General features: G+C 43.5%; 2 protein-coding genes across 4 annotated transcripts in view; both read right to left on the bottom strand.

The window, feature by feature from the left end:
- The window catches only part of VWC2L (von Willebrand factor C domain containing 2 like), a 54,200-nt gene extending 52,838 nt beyond the window's left edge, over window positions 1–1,362 (bottom strand). The window contains exon 1 of one of the 3 annotated variants that reach the window (XM_069860631.1): window positions 572–1,362. The gene's annotated coding sequence lies outside the window, so the exon portion shown is untranslated. The remainder of the gene's footprint in view (window positions 1–571) is intronic. The other 2 variants (XM_069860630.1, XM_069860627.1) reach the window with 2 other exon arrangements.
- LOC138722451 (uncharacterized) overlaps window positions 1,362–17,926 on the bottom strand; it is a 139,539-nt gene continuing 122,974 nt past the window's right edge. The window contains exon 3 of the mRNA XM_069860640.1: window positions 1,362–1,836. Within this exon, the coding sequence (XP_069716741.1) occupies window positions 1,706–1,836 (131 nt within the window). The 3' untranslated portion in view covers window positions 1,362–1,705. The remainder of the gene's footprint in view (window positions 1,837–17,926) is intronic.

The raw sequence follows: 17,926 nt of genomic DNA, 5'->3' as shown, positions 1-17,926 counted from the left end.
GCCAGGTTTCCATCACAAAGACTACGCACTGTGTTAGTACTATCAGCAGTAGCTATCGTAACGTGTTGTTTGGGAGTCGGGCGATACGTGCAGATAGTGCTGCTTTATGCATTTACAGAGCAGAAAATCTCACCCACCCAAACGCTACAGGTAGGTTGCAATATTGCAGATTGGTGGTGGAGGTGGAAAAAAACCCAAAGCAAATGAAGTGATTAAAACCTGAGGCAATGAGAATCAAGAGAATCTGTTAAAAGTTTGACGAGGAAGCTCCCCAAATTAAATAAGTTCTCCAAGGGTCATAAATAAGAATATTTTGCCACAATCACCTGAGCTGTCCCACAGCAACTCACGAGCGCGCGGCTCAGCGGCGATCCCGAAAACCAGACAGACTGCAGACGCCTCGCACGGACAGATTTCAACAAGTAAACAAATGCTGCTCAGCTCAGAATTAGTTTACGGCTGAACTTTCTCATCATTTCTCATCACGAGAGAGGCCGGGATCGGAGGCAAGACTCCGAGTAAAACGCCTCCATCCGCCTTCCCTCACCCCAAGTGAATAATTTACACTTACCTAATCAGGCTGGATCTGAAAGCTGAAAGGGGTCACAGGCCAACATGGACTAAAAGGTTAGAAAGAGATTAGTGAAAGCAGTCCCTCCTAATCACATTTTCAGTGTTGACTCACGGACAATCCCTTTTCCTCCACCTCCCATCATAAAACAGGGGGAAGCGGCAGCCCAGCAACCACACCATGAGAATTAAGCTTTAACCCAGTGTTCAGGATTCAAAGCGAGCAGCAGCGAGGCGGTCCAGAGGCAGGGATGCCGCGGAGAAACCCCGATGCCAGCAGCACAGTCATCGTGGCGAACTTGGGCTGGATTTCCTCAGGTCTTGATTGGGGCGGGGGGGAAAGAGAAAAAAAAATCCCATTTCTATCCCCTCCCTATGCCCAGCGGATCTCTTGCGATTCAGGATTTGCCACGGCGGGGAAAGGGGGGTTGTGGGGGCTGGTTAGGATGTAGGCAGGCAGGAGAGAGAGGGCGGAGGAGCCCCGCTTCCCTGCGGGGACTCCCCAGCCCGGGCATCGCCAGCGCTGCATCCCACACCTCCGCCCGTTAGCCGTATAATTAATATTGTCAGGGGTGGAGGGGTGGAAAGAAGGAAGAGGAAGAAAAAAAAAAAAATCCCCCCTCACCGCCGCTCTCCCAAACTCATTCTCGCTGCCCTGCCAGCATCCAGAGCGTTTGCTGCAGGAAAAAATCCCCCATTGCTGCATTATGAAAACTTCACATCTTCCCACAGGCTGGCACTGGGGAAGGGGCGCCCGGCTCTTGTGTCTCGTGTTGTGTTACATTAAAAAAGAAAAAAAAAAAAAATCAATCGCCTTGCAATTCGTCTGCTCTGTCATTAGGCGTCATTGTAAAGCTATTTCTCCAGAAACCACCAAAAGAGAGAGTCTTGACGTGCAAAAAACCACGGTGTCAATAGAAAGAGGGAGGAATTGTGGATTTTATTTGAATAAAAAGCAGAATAATACTTCGTTCAGGCAATTATTCCCACTGCAAACATTAGCAAGGAGAACATTTCACTAAGCCCTCGCTGCTCTGTTGTCAAACCATATTTTCCTATAACGCCTCGAGATTAAGCTTACGTTAAGCAGCGTGCTGGTCCTCGGTTCCAGAGACAAACCATCCCGCCGGCTCCATCAGAAAGCAGCTGCTCTGCTCTGCTCCAAGAGAACGCCGGGCACCTCACCTCTGTGGCTGGAAAGCTGCACAAACTCCAGTTGCGGAGCCTTAACGGATCCATCGCTGCTCGCCAGAACCACGAGACAACCTGGAATTCAAAGGAAAGTTATTGAGGTTTGCAAAGGCACAGCAAGAGAGCGGCACTGGAAGTTGTGAGATTGCAGCTTTAAGACACCCACATTTTGTGCACTCCTGCGTTCCGAGAAAGTCGGACAGATCAGTAATTATGAGATTGGATTTTGGAGGGATTAAGCGGATTTGGAGACCCTGGCACGCTACTCATTCGGAGCACAGTTATTCGGTTTATATTTGGATACAATTATTCAGGGCCAGATTCCGATACGCAGGCTGAGCACTGGAGAAGTTGATGTTCTTCTGATGCCTGGAGGGACTGGCATCAGACCATGCTCTTAACCACGCTGCTTTTCTTGTACAGCTCTTTAAGAAATGAAGATGGGGGTTTTCAACTGAATTTCGAGGCATCTAGCTGAACCAAGCGCCTCGTTCCCTTAGATCCTAAAGGAAAAAAACACCACGACGAAATTGTTCATATAGAATTGGGTTTAACAGTAGGAAAAAGATAAAAGGAAACATACCAAAGTTAAAGGAGTTCATAGTTTCCAGGTGTTTATTTACAAACCAAACTACACCCCTTTTCAAAGGCAAAACACCTTCGGAATTGTTGGACTCGATGATCTGGTGGGTCTTTTCCAACCTGGAGATTCTATAAGTTTATAATCTTCCTGCTTAAATAGAAGCAGGGGCAACAGCTGGCAGGTGATATATTTGAAGCACCTTTTACCTATCCAGCCATCAGACTCTCTTTTTAGAGCTTAACCATAATAATTGTGAGTTTCATGCACAAAAAAAAATAAAGAAGATCAGTACAGTCATTTCCAAGATGATGTGGGAAACAAAGGAGGCAGACGTGATCTTGGTCAAACACTTTTTGCCATTAGGAGCAAGTTCAAATGTTTACAGCTCTTCTTATGCATCAGGATTTTCTCTCTGAACGTAAAGTCATCACCAGCAGAGGAATAATTAATATTGACACGGACGAAGGCAATCTGGCTCCAAGGCCATCGTTTTTGGGAAGATCATGAAAAACAGGAGATACTTGGCTATTTTTAGTCATCTGCGTTATTTGCCAAGCAGCCAATGGGAACATATTGTCCAACAGAAGTCAGCATGGAGGGATCTGTCCCAGTTTTAATAATACGCAGCCCCCAGGGCCTCGGGTGTGCTGGTATGATGTATAGTTTATCCACGGAACATCCCGTCCCTCCATTCAAACTAATTCATAACAATGATGTTCTCTGCTCTGCTCATCGAGGTCTGATGGCTTCGTTTGACAGCCCAGGACGTAAACAACTGCCACGTTCTCCATTTATCACGGGAAACACACAGTCTAAAACATTTTACAAATGCGCGGAGAATATTTAATCACAAGTTATGCTTCGCCTGGTCATGGATATTTGTGCAAGAAAGGGGAGTAGAAAGTAGAGCTAACCATGATAAATATGCCCTATTTGCAAACCTTTATAACTACCCAGCTTCTTCATCTAGAACAAAGCCTGACACAGCAAAGATCTGTAGGATGGATTAGAGTGTCCAAAGCAGCAGATGTGAATATTTATTATAAACTCTCTTCCAGCAAGTCTTTGCTGACAGAAGCATTGCATATGGATTTCACTCACAGCCAGACTCTCCAGGCTATTGCTGGGATGACTTTTCTAGGAGCCAAACAAATGCCATTTTGCCTGGAGTCCTGACACCGCAACAGCTGGGCAGGGGGTTAATGTCACATTCAGCTTCTCAAAACCAGTAACGAACCCATTCATTACGAAGGCAGGGGAACGGGAAGGAGAAAAGCTTTGGACAACTGCAGTTCACTTCAAGGTAGGACGGAGCAATCGCTGAGACAACAGCCTCAGTGTCTCCTTCACCCTCCCAGTTTGGCAGCAGAGCCCAAACTCTTCGCTGGAAAAACCACGTGCCTGAAGCAAAACAGCAGCGCTTTCATCTGGTTAGTCCGTGCCAATATTCTGACAGTACTGGGAAATGGTAAAACCAATAAGAGAACAGAGCAAGACTGAGGGAGTTGGGGTTGTTCAGCCTGGAGAAGGTTCCAGGGAGACTTTAGAGCAGCTTCCAGTACTGAAAGGGGCTCCAGGAAAGCTGGGGAGGGGCTCTGGATCACAGGGTGCAGGGATAGGACAAGGGGGAACAGTTTTCTGCTGAAAGAGAGGACATTGAGATGCGACCTTAAGAAGAAATGTTTTTCTGTGAGGGTGGTGAGGCCCTGGCCCAGGTTACCCAGAGCAGTGGTGGCTGCCCCATCCCTGGAGGGGTTCAAGGCCAGGTTGGATGGAGCTTGGAGCCTCTGATCCAGTGGGAGGTGTCCCTGCTCATGGAACTGAGGTGGAACTGGCTGGGCTTTGAGGTCCCTTCCAACCCAACCCATTCTATGATTCTACATATGAAAAAAGGTTGGCTAGGAGGTGCAGTAGTAAGCTGCCTGTGCCTTCATCACTAGAACTCACTGGGGAAGGGTTTAGGTGTAGAAGGCAGCCCTGGCGAAGAATGATTCATGTCACATGAATTTTTGATAGCCAATTATGATGCGTTACCATCACTGACCACGAGTACAGCCACATCCTTGTTCAGTAGAAGAAGGATATGCAGGCAAATGTGTGCAAGAGGCAGCAAAAGGGGAGGGGAACACGAAAAATGAGAACATGTAATTTCCTTCACCCTGTCTGTCAACACTGATCTGTGCTCATAACAATTTGCTCGTTATAATGTAAATTTACTCCCTCCTATCTACCAAAAGGAGATGTTTCATTTTGGAAAGAGAGAACAAATTGTGTTTTATTGTTCTTTCAAAATGTTCTCCAATTAGGAAAGCAAACAAAAACTATTACATAATTGTCATGCAAAGCTCTGGTTTTATGAAGGATATTTAATTGTGCACTAAGAAAGGCACTTTGATGCAACACTCAGAGGAAGATAAAAGCCTGGGGATAAATTTTCTTCATACCTCAGACCAAACTGTGAGGTGGGGCTGGTCTACGCAAACTCACTGAACTCCGCGGTTATGCCGATTTGCATTGAAAAGAACAGATTCTGCTTAGAAGACGCAAAGCCTCAAAGACTCCAACCTCTAGATGTCACAGCCTCTAGATCTCCAGCTCATGAGGCTTCCAAAGAACCTGCTCTGGATCTGCTGGTGCACCTTCTGATGGGCAACATGGGGAGCTAAAATGAAGCTTTGCTTTGCCTGGCATCGTGCCATTCCTGAGCTCATCCTTCTTCTTCAAACTGGCAGAAGGGAGTGATGACAAAGCACATTGCCATGACAAAGAGACTCTACAGGAGCAGCTTTTGTACTAATTACAGCCGATTTGCTGTTGCTCATTGCTAGAACATAGGTACTATTTTTTCTGATGTACCCCTATTATGTCCTTAGAATAACATAAGCTCTGACCATCTGGTCATTTGCTTCAGAAAGGATGCAGTGAGTTAGAAAAGGTAGGGAGAGAGAGGCAGCAAAGGCAATGAAAGGTATAATCAACTACTGTGCAAGGAATTGTTAGGAGGGATGACAACCCTGACAAAAACGTGCACTAAAATGCACTTGGCTGATCACGCGTTCTCCATAGGCAAACCTCAAGCTTCAGTCACAATGTCGTGGAGAAGGCAGGAGTATGAGCCAGGGGAAGGTTAGGTTGGACATGAGGAAAAGGTTCTTCCCCCAGAGGGTGGTGGAGCCCTGGAACAGCTCCCAGGGAAGCAGGCACAGTCTGACAATATTCCAGAAGGGTTTGGCCAACACCCTCAGCCCCACGGTGTGAATGTTGGGGTGTCCTGGGCAGGGACAGGAGCTGGACTGGATGGTCCTTGGGGGTCCCTTCCAACTCAGGACATTCTATGATTTTCTATCACTGCTGTTTCCCTCCATGGGGATCCACAGAGAAATCCAGAACTGAGCCAAATCCTAAACTACCATCCACGTGGTGTGCGTGAAACATGGAGTTTCCACCGAAACACCAGTCAGAACCTCAGCTGACCTGGGAGCTGCTGGGCAGCTGGAAAAGCTGCCAGAAGCACCAGAGGATGGGACATGGCATTTCTGAACAGTCACCTTTCTCCCTGGTTGAATCCCAATGTCCTCTGAGCAAACAGTGCTCCCTTTTCCCCTCACCACTTGCATAAGCAGGTTTCTGCTCCAAGTGTCCTACAGAAAGAAAACTCTGTTGCTAATCTCACCCACGCCACCTTGCCAGGCTGCCACCTCCAGACTGGCAACGCTCTTGGTTTCAGGCCCTGATTAATTACCAGCGCAGTGCTGTTGTTTGGGCTGGAAATACATTTGTACTTAACAAAATAAAAATCACTAATGCCCTTTTAGAAAAGCTATTGCTGATATCACAGAATCACTAGGTTGGAAACGACCCACTGGATTATTGAGTCCAACCATTCCCATCAATCACTAAACCGTGCCCCTCAGCACCTCATCCACCCATCTTTTAAACACCTCCAGGGAAGGTGACTCAACCACCTCCCTGGGCAGCCTGTTCCAGTGCCAAATGACCCTTTCCATGACAATTTTTTTTCCTGATGTCAAGCCTGAACCAATATCCCTGCATTGAGGCCAGAACCGATCACCTCAAGAGATGCGATTAATTTAAGACGTGTACCCCACTTTGGAGAATGGGGTAATTAAAATGAATTAGCTCATGTGGAAATCTGGTCCTGTAAATTTTCCAAAAGTGCATCAAGTTCTAGGCCTAAGAAAAGCCATAAAGTGTCAAAAGCAGGAATCTAGCAAAAAAAAAAAAAAGTAATTTTACTGGAGTGTCCACACTGACCTAAACATGTGAGCTTAGTGTCAAAGCTCCTGCATTCAGTGAAGCTCAGCTACGTCACATGTAAGTAAGCAAGATGCTTTTCCTCATCTGCAAGGAACTACGTTTTCCTATGCTGCTATGGAAATACCAACAAAATCTAAGCCACTCATGTGAGTACAACGCAAAATCTCCCAGTTTGAACTGGTGGATAAATTAAAATAGCAGTGGTCCATTGAAGTCATCTCATTTGTTACTGCATTTCATCAGAAGAGAAAACTAGACCAGATCGGTTTGCTGGGTTGGTGGAACCAAATTACTTGAGGTAGAGAGAATCATAGAATAACCAGGTTGGAAGAGACCCACTGGATCGTCAAGTCCAACCATTCCTATCAAACACTAAACCATGTCCCTCAGCACCTCGTCCACCTGTCCCTTAAACCCCTCCAGGGAAGGTGACTCAACCCCCTCCCTGGCCATCCTATACCTGTCCAAAGCCGCTCTGACACTGCGTATTCCATAACAGCCTAAGGGAAATCACAGCCATGGTTATAGTCTTCTTTGTAAAATGAATTTTGAGCAAAACCTGGCCAAGACAAGTAATACTTTACTGGTTTTATGCATCCAGACAGCTGGCAACAGTGACATCTTTGGACTGGGAAAGCAAAATGAGCAGGGCAGTTCACCAGTATAAGCCTCTGACAGTCAGCAAGTGGTATTGACCAAACCCTTGAGATTTCATCTACAAATTAACAGGTCTCAAGTGTAAAGGCAGCTGATTTCTCAGACGGTTGGAAATGGAGCCCTCTTCAGAGGGAAGGCTCTGACCAGCCTAGCCTGACTGCTTTGCCCCAGTGCACCCAGCCTTGGCTAACCAAGCCAACAACCACAATCGTCATTGATGACCCTTTTATGGACACACTGAAGCATTAAACTTCTCTTCAGGCAAATTATTTTACAAATTACATAACATTTCAAGACCAGGTTGGATGGAGCTTTGAATAACCTGATCTAGTGGGAGGTGTCCCTGCCCATGGCAGGGAGTGGAACTGGATGGGCTTTGAGATCCCTTCCAATCCAAACCATTCTATGATAACATTTAATTATTGGATACTCTGAGAATTTCTGTTTTAGCAGACAAGAAAATGTTTCTAGAGCAATCTAGCAGCTTAAATGTTAATAAATAGTATTGTCACAACAGTCACAAACTCACAAGTCGGTGCAGCACATTAGGCTGATGCATTCATACTGATAACTACCACTGTTTGCTCCCTCAGAATACCTTTTTCCATAGACTCAGCAGCTCACGTGAACTCTTCTGCTATGACTGAGAGCAAGAAAAGGACAGTGAAAGACTGCAAACTCTCCTCTCCCTTCTACCAGCTCTTACTCCCAAACCACGTGGACCCATCAAGGTGCTGGATTTGGATAATTTCTTCTAATAAAAGTATGCCAGTTAATGTAGACATGGTTGTAAATAATTCAGATGCAGTAAGCAAAGCATTCATATTCAAAGACACACCCACTGGTATTTCTTGTTTCATTAAAATTATAATCTTGCATGGATTTAAGAAATTCTGTTTACCATAACTGTATAGAGAAGCCCAAGACCATTGCCCATGGCAGAGATGAAAAAAATATATCAAAGAAAGGAAGAGATAGAAAGAAAGAAAGAAAGAAAAGACTTTGATCAATATGGAAATGATTTTTATACACATCAGAACCAATTTAAAGGATTCTCTAGGATCAATTTAGATAGACAGAAATGCTTCTCAGCATTTATTACCTGTGGAGGGAATATTGATCCCATCCATTGATTTCTCCTATGCACGTAGAGCAGCATCTGGTTTTGTTGTGTGGTTGTTTTTTTCCTGAAGAATGATGCCCCAAAGTGGAAGATATCAAGAAACTACTTATATTGTAAGGACTTACATTAATGGTTCAACCAATGTCATTATTCAGAACTTTTAAACTCTATCCAAGAATAAGCAAAGTGTAATTTAGCTTAATTTTAGCACATGATAGTTAGTCAATAGAATGTATTTTAAGAGAAGGGTTTTTTTTTAACCTTACTGACCAGAAGCTACTAAATCCTTGCACAACGCGTTGTACCAAACATTTTCTTTCCTATTTTCTTTTTAAAATGAATCACTCTTCATGAAAACATCACAAATCAGAGTCCTATTAGGTTACATTCCCCCTGAATTAAGATCTGTTGTCATTATTGGAGCCACAACCATTTGCATCATCGTGACGGTCACTCAAAGCAGACAGTCTCCTAGGAACAGAACACCTCTCAGCTTAGGTGCAGAAGGCAAAAATACTCACTCCCTGCCTTGAATAACCGGCAGACTAAGTGTAATTAAAATACAACCAACCACAACAAGGAATATAACAACTGGATCTGAGAGGATAATCATGGAATCATTGAGGTTGGAAAAGACCTCTGAGATCATCAGGTCCAACTGTCAACCCAACACCACGGTGCCTACTAAACCTTGTACCGAAGTGCCACATCTACGTGTTCTTTGAACACCTCCAGGGATGGAGGCTCCACCATTGCCCTGGGCAGCCTCTGCCAGGTCTTCACCTCTCTTTCAGTAAAGACATTTTTCCTAATATCTGATCTAAACCTCCCCTGATGCAACTTGAGGCCATTTCGTTTCTAAACCTGGACAAAACTTTACTTTTGAGGAACCTTTCTAAGTGGGGTAGAAAGGCAGGTGAAGATGTTGCTAAATACTACAAAGATTCTTCACGCAACTGTTAGCGTGCTTGCCTAAATAAGAGTAAATAAAACGCTTAACAGATGCTGCAAACTATGATTGCAGTGGCTGTAGATGAAATTCTTCATTACTGTCATACCAAGCAGAATGTTATTTACCAAGCAACTGATTTCACCATACGATAGATGTTGCATATTTTTTATTGTTCTGTAAACAGCTTTCAACAAATATAGCAATTATTTCTCATCTTCCAAACACACACTACATTTTGCTTAGGAATGCATATTATTTATGTTCTTACAAGCCCTTCATTCTCCAATGCGACTAAAACACCCTAAACATTCTTCTCTTGGAAAGAATGGAAATCCCCTCTTCCCTTCGCCTTCCCACTGTGCCTGTTTAGATCTCTCATGGGAGAGGGCATACAAGAATAATCTGGAGCAGGATGTAATTCACTTGCAGCAATTTATTAAATATTCTCAGTAACGGAGACCAAAAGGCAAGCTGGGAACCAGAGAAGACATCCAACAATCTGCTAATATAGGTCTTTATATATTGGTACCAAAATAAAATCCTTTTGTCATTCTCTAATGTAATGACTTTTTTTTTTTCCTCAGAAGTATTTAAATAGATGGAGATTTGGCAAAGTATATTAGGGAAAATTAGCTCATCTCGGCGTGCACTTAAACTCGTGACTCACCTTATGCATGTGAAGTCATTCGATTCAGTGTAATCATGTGCTTAAATGATGGCAGGATCAGGGCATCACAAACAAATTCATTATTGCAATAATGAGTTACAGCGCAAGGTCTGATAATGAACAAATTCACTTTTGTTTGGCTTTCAGAAGTACACTAATGGGTAACCTTTTAAAGAGAAACGCAGCTTTGTAGACAGAGGAGGGGCATATAATGCAGGTTTCCTAGACTGAGCTGTTAGAAGAAGAGAAGAGCAATGAAGCTGAGGAAGGGGCTGGAGCAAAAGTCTTATGAGGAGCAGCTGAGGAAACCAGGGTTGTTTAGCCTGGAGAAAAGGAGGCTGAGGGGAGACCTCATCGCTGTTGTGGGTGTTGGTCTCTTCTCCCAAGTGAGAAGCGACAGGACAAGAGGGAATGGCCTCAAGTTGCACCGGGAGACATTCAGATTAGACATTAGGAAAAATTTCTTCACTGAAAGGGTTCTCCAGCATGGCAGAGGCTGCCCAGGGAGGTGGTGGAGTCTCCATCTCTCCAAGGGTTAAAAAGATGAGGAGATGAGGTGCTCAGGGATGTGATTTAGTAATGGACAGGTATGGTTGGACACAACCTCGAAGGTCTTTTCCAACCAAACGATTCTATGATAACAGAGAAGTAAGTGCAGGGAAGTTTCTTCCAGAAATTGCTCCATAGACATTTATAAAGGTGAAAAGTGAATGCCCCAGAACACAAAAAACTCAGTTTACCCAGGCAGCGTGTTAACAGAAATTCAGTTGTCATCTTTAAAAATCAGCATATAGAGATTTTCCTGGATGAAAAGTGAGTGTGCAGCAGGATCTGGCCTTATGCATTTCCCTCAAAAGAGGTCAGGGTGTGGAGTAACGCTTGGCCAATGGAAGAAGAGGACTACTCTTAACTTTTTACTGTGTGGAAAATGTGACCTAGATGAAGGGGCCTCATTTCCAGAGCTTAAACAGATCTCAGAACTCAACAAATCCTTTTTCAATCAAAAAAAAAGTCACCAGAAAGCTACTCAGAGCAAAGAAAGCATTTATCCGATGGAAGAAAATCCTTATATAAGAGAACTCAAAGCCTTTTTATAAGGATTTCTAGACCCAAACCATTAGTGTAAAGCTACCTTTCAGCTGGACTTGAGCTTGTTTATATTAGATTTCAGCTGGCCTTTTGGTAGCATTTGGGATTTTCTAAACAGTTTCAAACCATTCCAGAAAGTATTAAAGCAGAAACTTTTGGAGCAGAGTCTTCAAGACATCCAAACCTTTCTGGGTAAGTTAATGAGGCATGCTTGAATGTATTTAGAAAGCGCTAAAAAAGTAATATATAGAGAGAATAAAAGAGCTACAATCTCCATCTTCTTTCTAGGACTCAAGGGGAAGAATATGCTTATTGAGCTTTCAGGGTTACCTAGACTGTGGGCACGTGTGTAGGTCTACACTTCCAAGCAAAAGAGGAAAAAACCAAAACAGATGAGACCAAGGCAGATGGCATTCTGGCAAAACTCCTTGGACTGCTACCAAGTACAGGACCTCAGTCCCACTGAGCTCCTCCAAAATAAAAAATTCCAAAAGGCAACATTTGGTTTTTCTTTCCCTCTACTCTGCTCTTATGACACCTGGAGTCCTGCATTCAGTTCTGGAGTCTTCAGCACAGGAAGGACATGGAGCTGCTAGAGTGAGTCCAGGGGAGCCACAGAGATGATCTGAGGGCTGAAGCACCTCCCCGTACGAGGACAGGCTGAGAGAGTTGGGGTTGTTCAGCCTAGAGAATAAAAGGCTCCAGGGAGAACTTAGAGCAGTTTCCAGTGCTGAAAGGGGCTCTAGGAAAGCTGGGGAGGGGCTCTTGATCAGGACGAGGGGGAAGGGTTTTCAGCTGCAAGAGGGGAGATTGAGATGAGATCTTAAGAAGAAATGTTTTCCTGTGAGGGTGGAGAGGTCCTGGCCCAGGTTGCCCAGAGCAGGGGTGGCTGCCCCATCCCTGGAGGGGTTCAAGGCCAGGCTGGATGGGGCTTGGAGCCCCTGATCCAGTGGGAGGTGTCCCTGCCCATGGCAGGGAGTAGAACTGGCTGGGCTTTGAGGTCCCTTCCAACCCAAACGATTCTATGATTCTATTAAAGGGGGACATGTCCCATGACACTATCAATAAGGAGCTGCCTGGAGCCTCAGCAGAGCAGTAACTTCCGTAGCACTTGTTGACTGAGAAGTTGCAGAGAAGGTGAACTCAGTAACGTTTTTGCCATAGTTGTGCTTGAGCTGCCCAGGGCAACAACATGACAAAAATGTCAAATTTTAAAATGCTGCAGGATGAGAAAGCAGTGGAGGAAAAAAAGTAAAGATCAGTGCCTTCTGATGATCTTCAAAAAGGAATAAATCACCATAAAGTTATCTGCAGAAGTTGTCAAGCCAATGCTCTGCTTGTAAAGAAATTTTCTTAAGGACTTTTTATGTGATGGCAAATGCTCCAGAGCATGGTTAAAGTTCACTCTAAAATCTTATTCTGAAGAATAAGCTTTTCTCTTCTATTAAACTGAACTATTGGAAGCAGCATATCAAGTACTGTACTGCGTGTAAGGCTGTATCTGTAACACGTTAGATGATTTCTTGGTGTTTTAAGAGTCTGAGAGGGAAAAAAGTCACGCATACCTTGAATAAAAATTTTTGTTAAGGAAAATAAAACTTACTGATGGGTTTAGAAAAATTATGTCACAGAAAAAACATTGTCACTACAAATCTAAATTTATTCAATTTCTGCTACAAGTGAGGTCCCTGAATATAGCTTTGGGTGCAAAATTATGTTCCTCTGAACTTCCTACTTGACTGCAGCTGTAGGTATTTTAGGCATCAAGATGTATCATTTTTAAAAATTCAGTGAAGTTGAGCAATATATAAAGACAAGAAAAATTCCAGGTATGCAGAAATATAGCTCTGACGAATGGCAACGCTGCTTTGAAAGCATTCAGAGAAGTGAAGACAAGCTTTTTATTAGTATTCTATTCTTTCTTCCCTCCCCTCCTGTTTATTTTCAGATGCTTGCAGTCATTCAGTTAAAACATCTTTGATGCTCCTTCCTTTCTCCAACAGCAAGATGGATATGCTCGTGCTACAGAAGTTGAGACCAGGTTGTGAACAATGATTTATTTTTCCCTAGGACAGCATATGCATCATCCTTTCCATTAACTCTAAAGGAATGATCAGATGCGCAATCGTTTTTTTTTGACACGCGGTGGGATTCATCTCATCTAACCTTGCCACCCTGAGATGAGGAGTTAGTTCATCTGGGCTCCTTCTGCCACTACCAGTGAGTAAAAACTTCCTTTTTGAAGGAGCTCACCTTGCCTCTTTTAAACAGCCACGGCAGGTGATGGTCTGTGGGGCTCTGCGTGGCTCATTTTCAGACAGCTGAGGCAGGGGGGGATTCAAAAAGCTCCTGGAAATGAAACTAGGTGCTTGCGTGCACCTCCAAGAGCCTAAATATCATCGAAACTAAGACTTACAGAGGTAATGATGTCCGTTAAACCCAACTCCTAATCATTTGGTGCAAATCCCAGGCTATGGCAGCAAGGCATAATCTAAGTAGCGTTTGGTAACAAAGCAGATCGTGTGCATCGTCAAGTTGTAACCCTAGGAACGTTGCGATAATGGATTTGTCTCTGCTATATTTCTGCTCTTATCGAAACAGACTGTAATTAGTGCTTCTTTTCTTTCTCTTACACCACAGCTAATAACCACAGCAGGTGATCGAAGCCCGAGATGAAGGTGAACTCGGAGAACAGGGTTTCCCCATGCAGACCTGGAAGCCAAACTTCAGTTTACTACTAGAGTTTCAAGCACGAAAACCACTGCTTCAGAGGAAAAGTACTTTTGAGGAAAGCTAATATTTATCTTGCTTTACTTCACAATGTTCTGCCTAAATGTTTTATCTCTGAACATACTCCTTAAAGAGAAGTCTGGTGTCCTTATGAGCCCAGATCAGAGCAGAAGCTCTCAGTAAACAGAGTTGATTACTAATGCCTCTTGCCTCCATCAGTCTTTTCTAGTAAATAAGATCAGGAAATGCTTCTCTTTGGTCCTTAAAGGTAGTTTGTTGTTATCATTATTATTTCAAGCTTAGAGGATGATCTAATGTACGTAGATTTTGCTTTTTGTCAAGCAAAATCCTTCCCTACACAATGCTCCCTGGGGAAGAAGGCTGATGTAGAGCTGGTTAAGCCAAGCCTGGCTTGTGCCTGCAGCTTAGCCTGAGGTTACCCCCCTCAATTTTCCATGCCCAGTCTATTGCACCTGCCTGGGCATTTTCCATGGTGACTGGAAAGAGATGAACGGAATAATATGTGCTCACTCTCCATTGACTCCAGAGGTACCCCATGACTAGCTTGAACAAGTTACCTCTTTCTTAGGTAACCCAACGGATGCCTTCAATGCAATCTCTAACCTTCTCAGACTTCAACTCTCCCAATCCCTAAACTGGTTTGCCTGTTTATAAGCTTTTCAGGATTTTAAAAAAAAAAAAAAATGTGATTTTTAATCCTAATCCACGCAGCCTTCAAGTGTTGCCAGCACTACCATGATAATTTAAGTGATATAGAGTATTACAAGATGACTTGTTTCTCTTTCCCACGTTATAGCTAAATAATATTTTACCACAGTCGTACGAACAGAACAAAACAGAGGAAACAAAACAAAGAAACAGAAGTAGAAAAACTGCCTTAATAAAATCTCCTCCAAGTAAAAGCTCAAACAAAGAGTCTACTTTTAACATACGCATGTTATTGTCAACAGCAGCATCTCTATTAGGCTTGTTCCCTTACCTAAACGCTCCTATTACTGTCATTTCTCAGGGTTGTCATATTCGCTGCCTTGACAGCACAAACACCACGCTGTAAAATCTGTCAAAGAGGCCAGTTGATTTCCTACATCTTCTGACACTTGCAGGTCTTTAATATCAGCCTGTCAGAACACCCAGGAGAAAGGCGGGTGCTTCCCTGCTCGCCGCTGTTACTGTGACTACCACCACACATACTTTAATCATTAGCCTTCTACTACAATGAAAATCTGACTTTTATGCCCTTGGAGTCCCATGCTAGCAACTGCTGCTGGCATAAATCTATCGTAGAGGTTAGCTGGCTCACTTGCCCACGGAGTTATATTTGGGAAACGAAGCTTTATGTAGTTTTTTTTTTCTTAAACTTTCTTCTATGACTTTATTTTTTTCTTGGAGAGGGGAGTTGTAGTAGGTGTAACGATTATGCAGTGACAGGCGTAGGTGAAACTCCACTGCTTAAAATAAACCTTCTACACCTGGACCATTTTGTCTGTAGGTATGGTAACGTAGCAGATGATCCCACTGGGCCCTACATTTTCTGTAATGCAAAACTCATAGCATCACTAAGGCTGGAAAATACCTCTAAGCTCATCCAGTCCAAGTGTCAACCCAAAACCACCAGCCTACTAAACAACGTCCCAAAGTACCACATCTACATGCTTTTTGAACACCTCCAGGGATGGAGATACGATCGCTGCCCTAAGCAGCCTCTTCCAATGCTTTGCCACTCTTTCAGGACATAAATATTTCCTAATAACCAATCTAAACCTCCCCTGGCACAACCTGAAACTCCTTTCACTCAATAACAGGATGCAACCAAGAGAAAAAGAAGATGAGCACATCAGACCAGAAAAGTCAACAGACTTCACAGTTGATGGTACTTACTTCACAGGTAGGAGAGCATCTGTACTCCTGCTCTGCTGCTGTCCCCCAGTGATGCTGAACAAACTATTTCCTGAGCTAATTACTATCCTGGAGAAGGCTTTGCTGAACCTCTCCTGTTTTAACATTCCACTTTGTATAAAAAAAATAAATCAAAAAGACTGTAGGAAGGATTTTATAGCCATCAGGGCAGTGCCCTGACCTGGAGCAGTCTCTGCTCTTACTGATAATCAAATTAATCACCCAGCATGCCTGGCTCCACAGGTGCCGCGGGGGGGGTTGGATTTAGGAAGCCCCACCTGCAAGAAGTAAGGATGTGATAAGTGAAGCACATACTTTCAGGTGCTATGAGTTAGGTAACCACCAGGAACCACAGGTGGATGTTTATGTAGCTTTAAGGATCTGTATTGGTTTGCTCTAAGTGTTTCTATTCACGGAGAAGAAGGGAGCAAAAATTTAGGGCTGTAGTCTTTGAATTGCCAAAAAAAAATTTGCTGGAGGAACTTAATCATTTTTATATACACAAATCCATGAACACCCTGCAAGAGTGTTAGTGGGGAATCAACAGACTTGTGTCTGACTTAGAAGGAGGACAGGTTGGGAGATCAGTTCCAGTAACTGCCTTTCTTTTCCCTGTGCCTCAGCTCCCCATCTACAACAGAAAGCAACAGCTCTACTTTGTTCAGGTCATCTCCTTGGGCTCACTGGGGCAGGACCTCTTACAGCTTGCCTGGTGGAGCCTCCCAGGCATTATATAAAAAACCATAGAATGATTTGGGTTGGAAAGGACCATTAATAATAATAAAAGTGTTGATTGCTGTAAGCCAGCTACAAATCTCCTGGCTACACGTGAACGCAAGACATCAACTGAACCACAGAGGACAACACCGCGTGGCTTCCTTGGGCTGCTCCGCTCTCACCAGCAGCCAAATTACTCTTGCCTCTCATCAAGTACTGGCTAATAATGTAAGGAATTGCAGTCTGGCTGCTGTTGCTTACAGTAATGAATGCCGTTGTCGAGTATAACGCATGTTGTATGTCATAATGGCATTTATGACACTAATACTGAATCACTGGATAGCATCCAATAAAAATCTATGGTGAGGTAATGAGACGTAGCTAAAGAGTGTTGAAAAGGAATCCTGAGTTAATATAGTTCTTATAGTTTCAGGTATACAAAATATCTTGTAATACTACAGCTAAGTGATAGTTAAAACCAAAAAAAAAAAACCCCATAAAAAAAAATACATTGGACATTTTTCAGATTTATGGTACTTCGAACGCAGCTCCTTGCAGTGTTCCCTGCCAAGGTTTCAAGCAGGGTTAACACTTCTGACTGTTTGTGGTATCTCCTATGCTTTAAGTGTCTGAAAGACAAGAATTGTTTTTCTCTCATCATCCTGGACAGACTGGTGCATTACTGCGCTGACTCACAGCCAAAAAATATTTTTACTTCTTTATGGATTATTCATCCCTTGCCCAAGAAGCCAGCACAGGTCAAGTCCGAACGATTCTGTCTGTAAACTGACTGCTCTTTCAAGCCTTAGTTCATGATGTGTAACAGTTTTCAAAATGAAAATGTCCTGTGAGACCCAAGGAGTCTCTCGTGTACCAGGTTAAAACATACAATGTGACTTGAACTGTGTTCTTTTCCCTTGAGCCTGCCTTTTGCAATCCTGCTGACTGCTTAGAGATGGTAGTTGTTCTTTCTGTGCTTGCAAAGCCAGTTACATGAAAATTATGGAGGGAAGGCTTTGTAAGTCCAATCCCTCCCATTCCTAGCACTACATAAGCACTGCTAGTTTAAATTATTTTCATTTAAATCCAGGTTTCCAAAGCAACCCTGTCAAATGGAGGCATCCACCTTTCATCTGCTGGATGGCTTCAGCTAATATTTAGGCTGTCATGGTCTCCAAAAGAGGGAAGACTGCAGTCTTCTCCACCATTGTATTAAATTTTCCTACTGCTTTATCTATGTTTATATTCTGGCAAACCCACAGTGATAGGAGGTAATTCTAGCTTGTAAGATCCTAGAAGAACTGAATGCAAGTCCCAATACATATCTTTCGTATCTAAACATGTAATTTTCTGCAACCTTCCTGTTTCTTTCCAGTTTATCCCAAAACGTTCCTGGTGAATACCTCACTGTTCTCTCTTCTTTGAAAATGTACCCTGTGTTCCAATAGCTCT

The sequence above is a fragment of the Phaenicophaeus curvirostris genome, chromosome 7 (genome assembly GCF_032191515.1).
Source record: "Phaenicophaeus curvirostris isolate KB17595 chromosome 7, BPBGC_Pcur_1.0, whole genome shotgun sequence".
Taxonomy (NCBI): Eukaryota; Metazoa; Chordata; class Aves; order Cuculiformes; family Cuculidae; genus Phaenicophaeus; species Phaenicophaeus curvirostris.
Note: the sequence above shows the minus strand (reverse complement) of the source record. Positions and strands in the feature narration are given on the sequence as shown.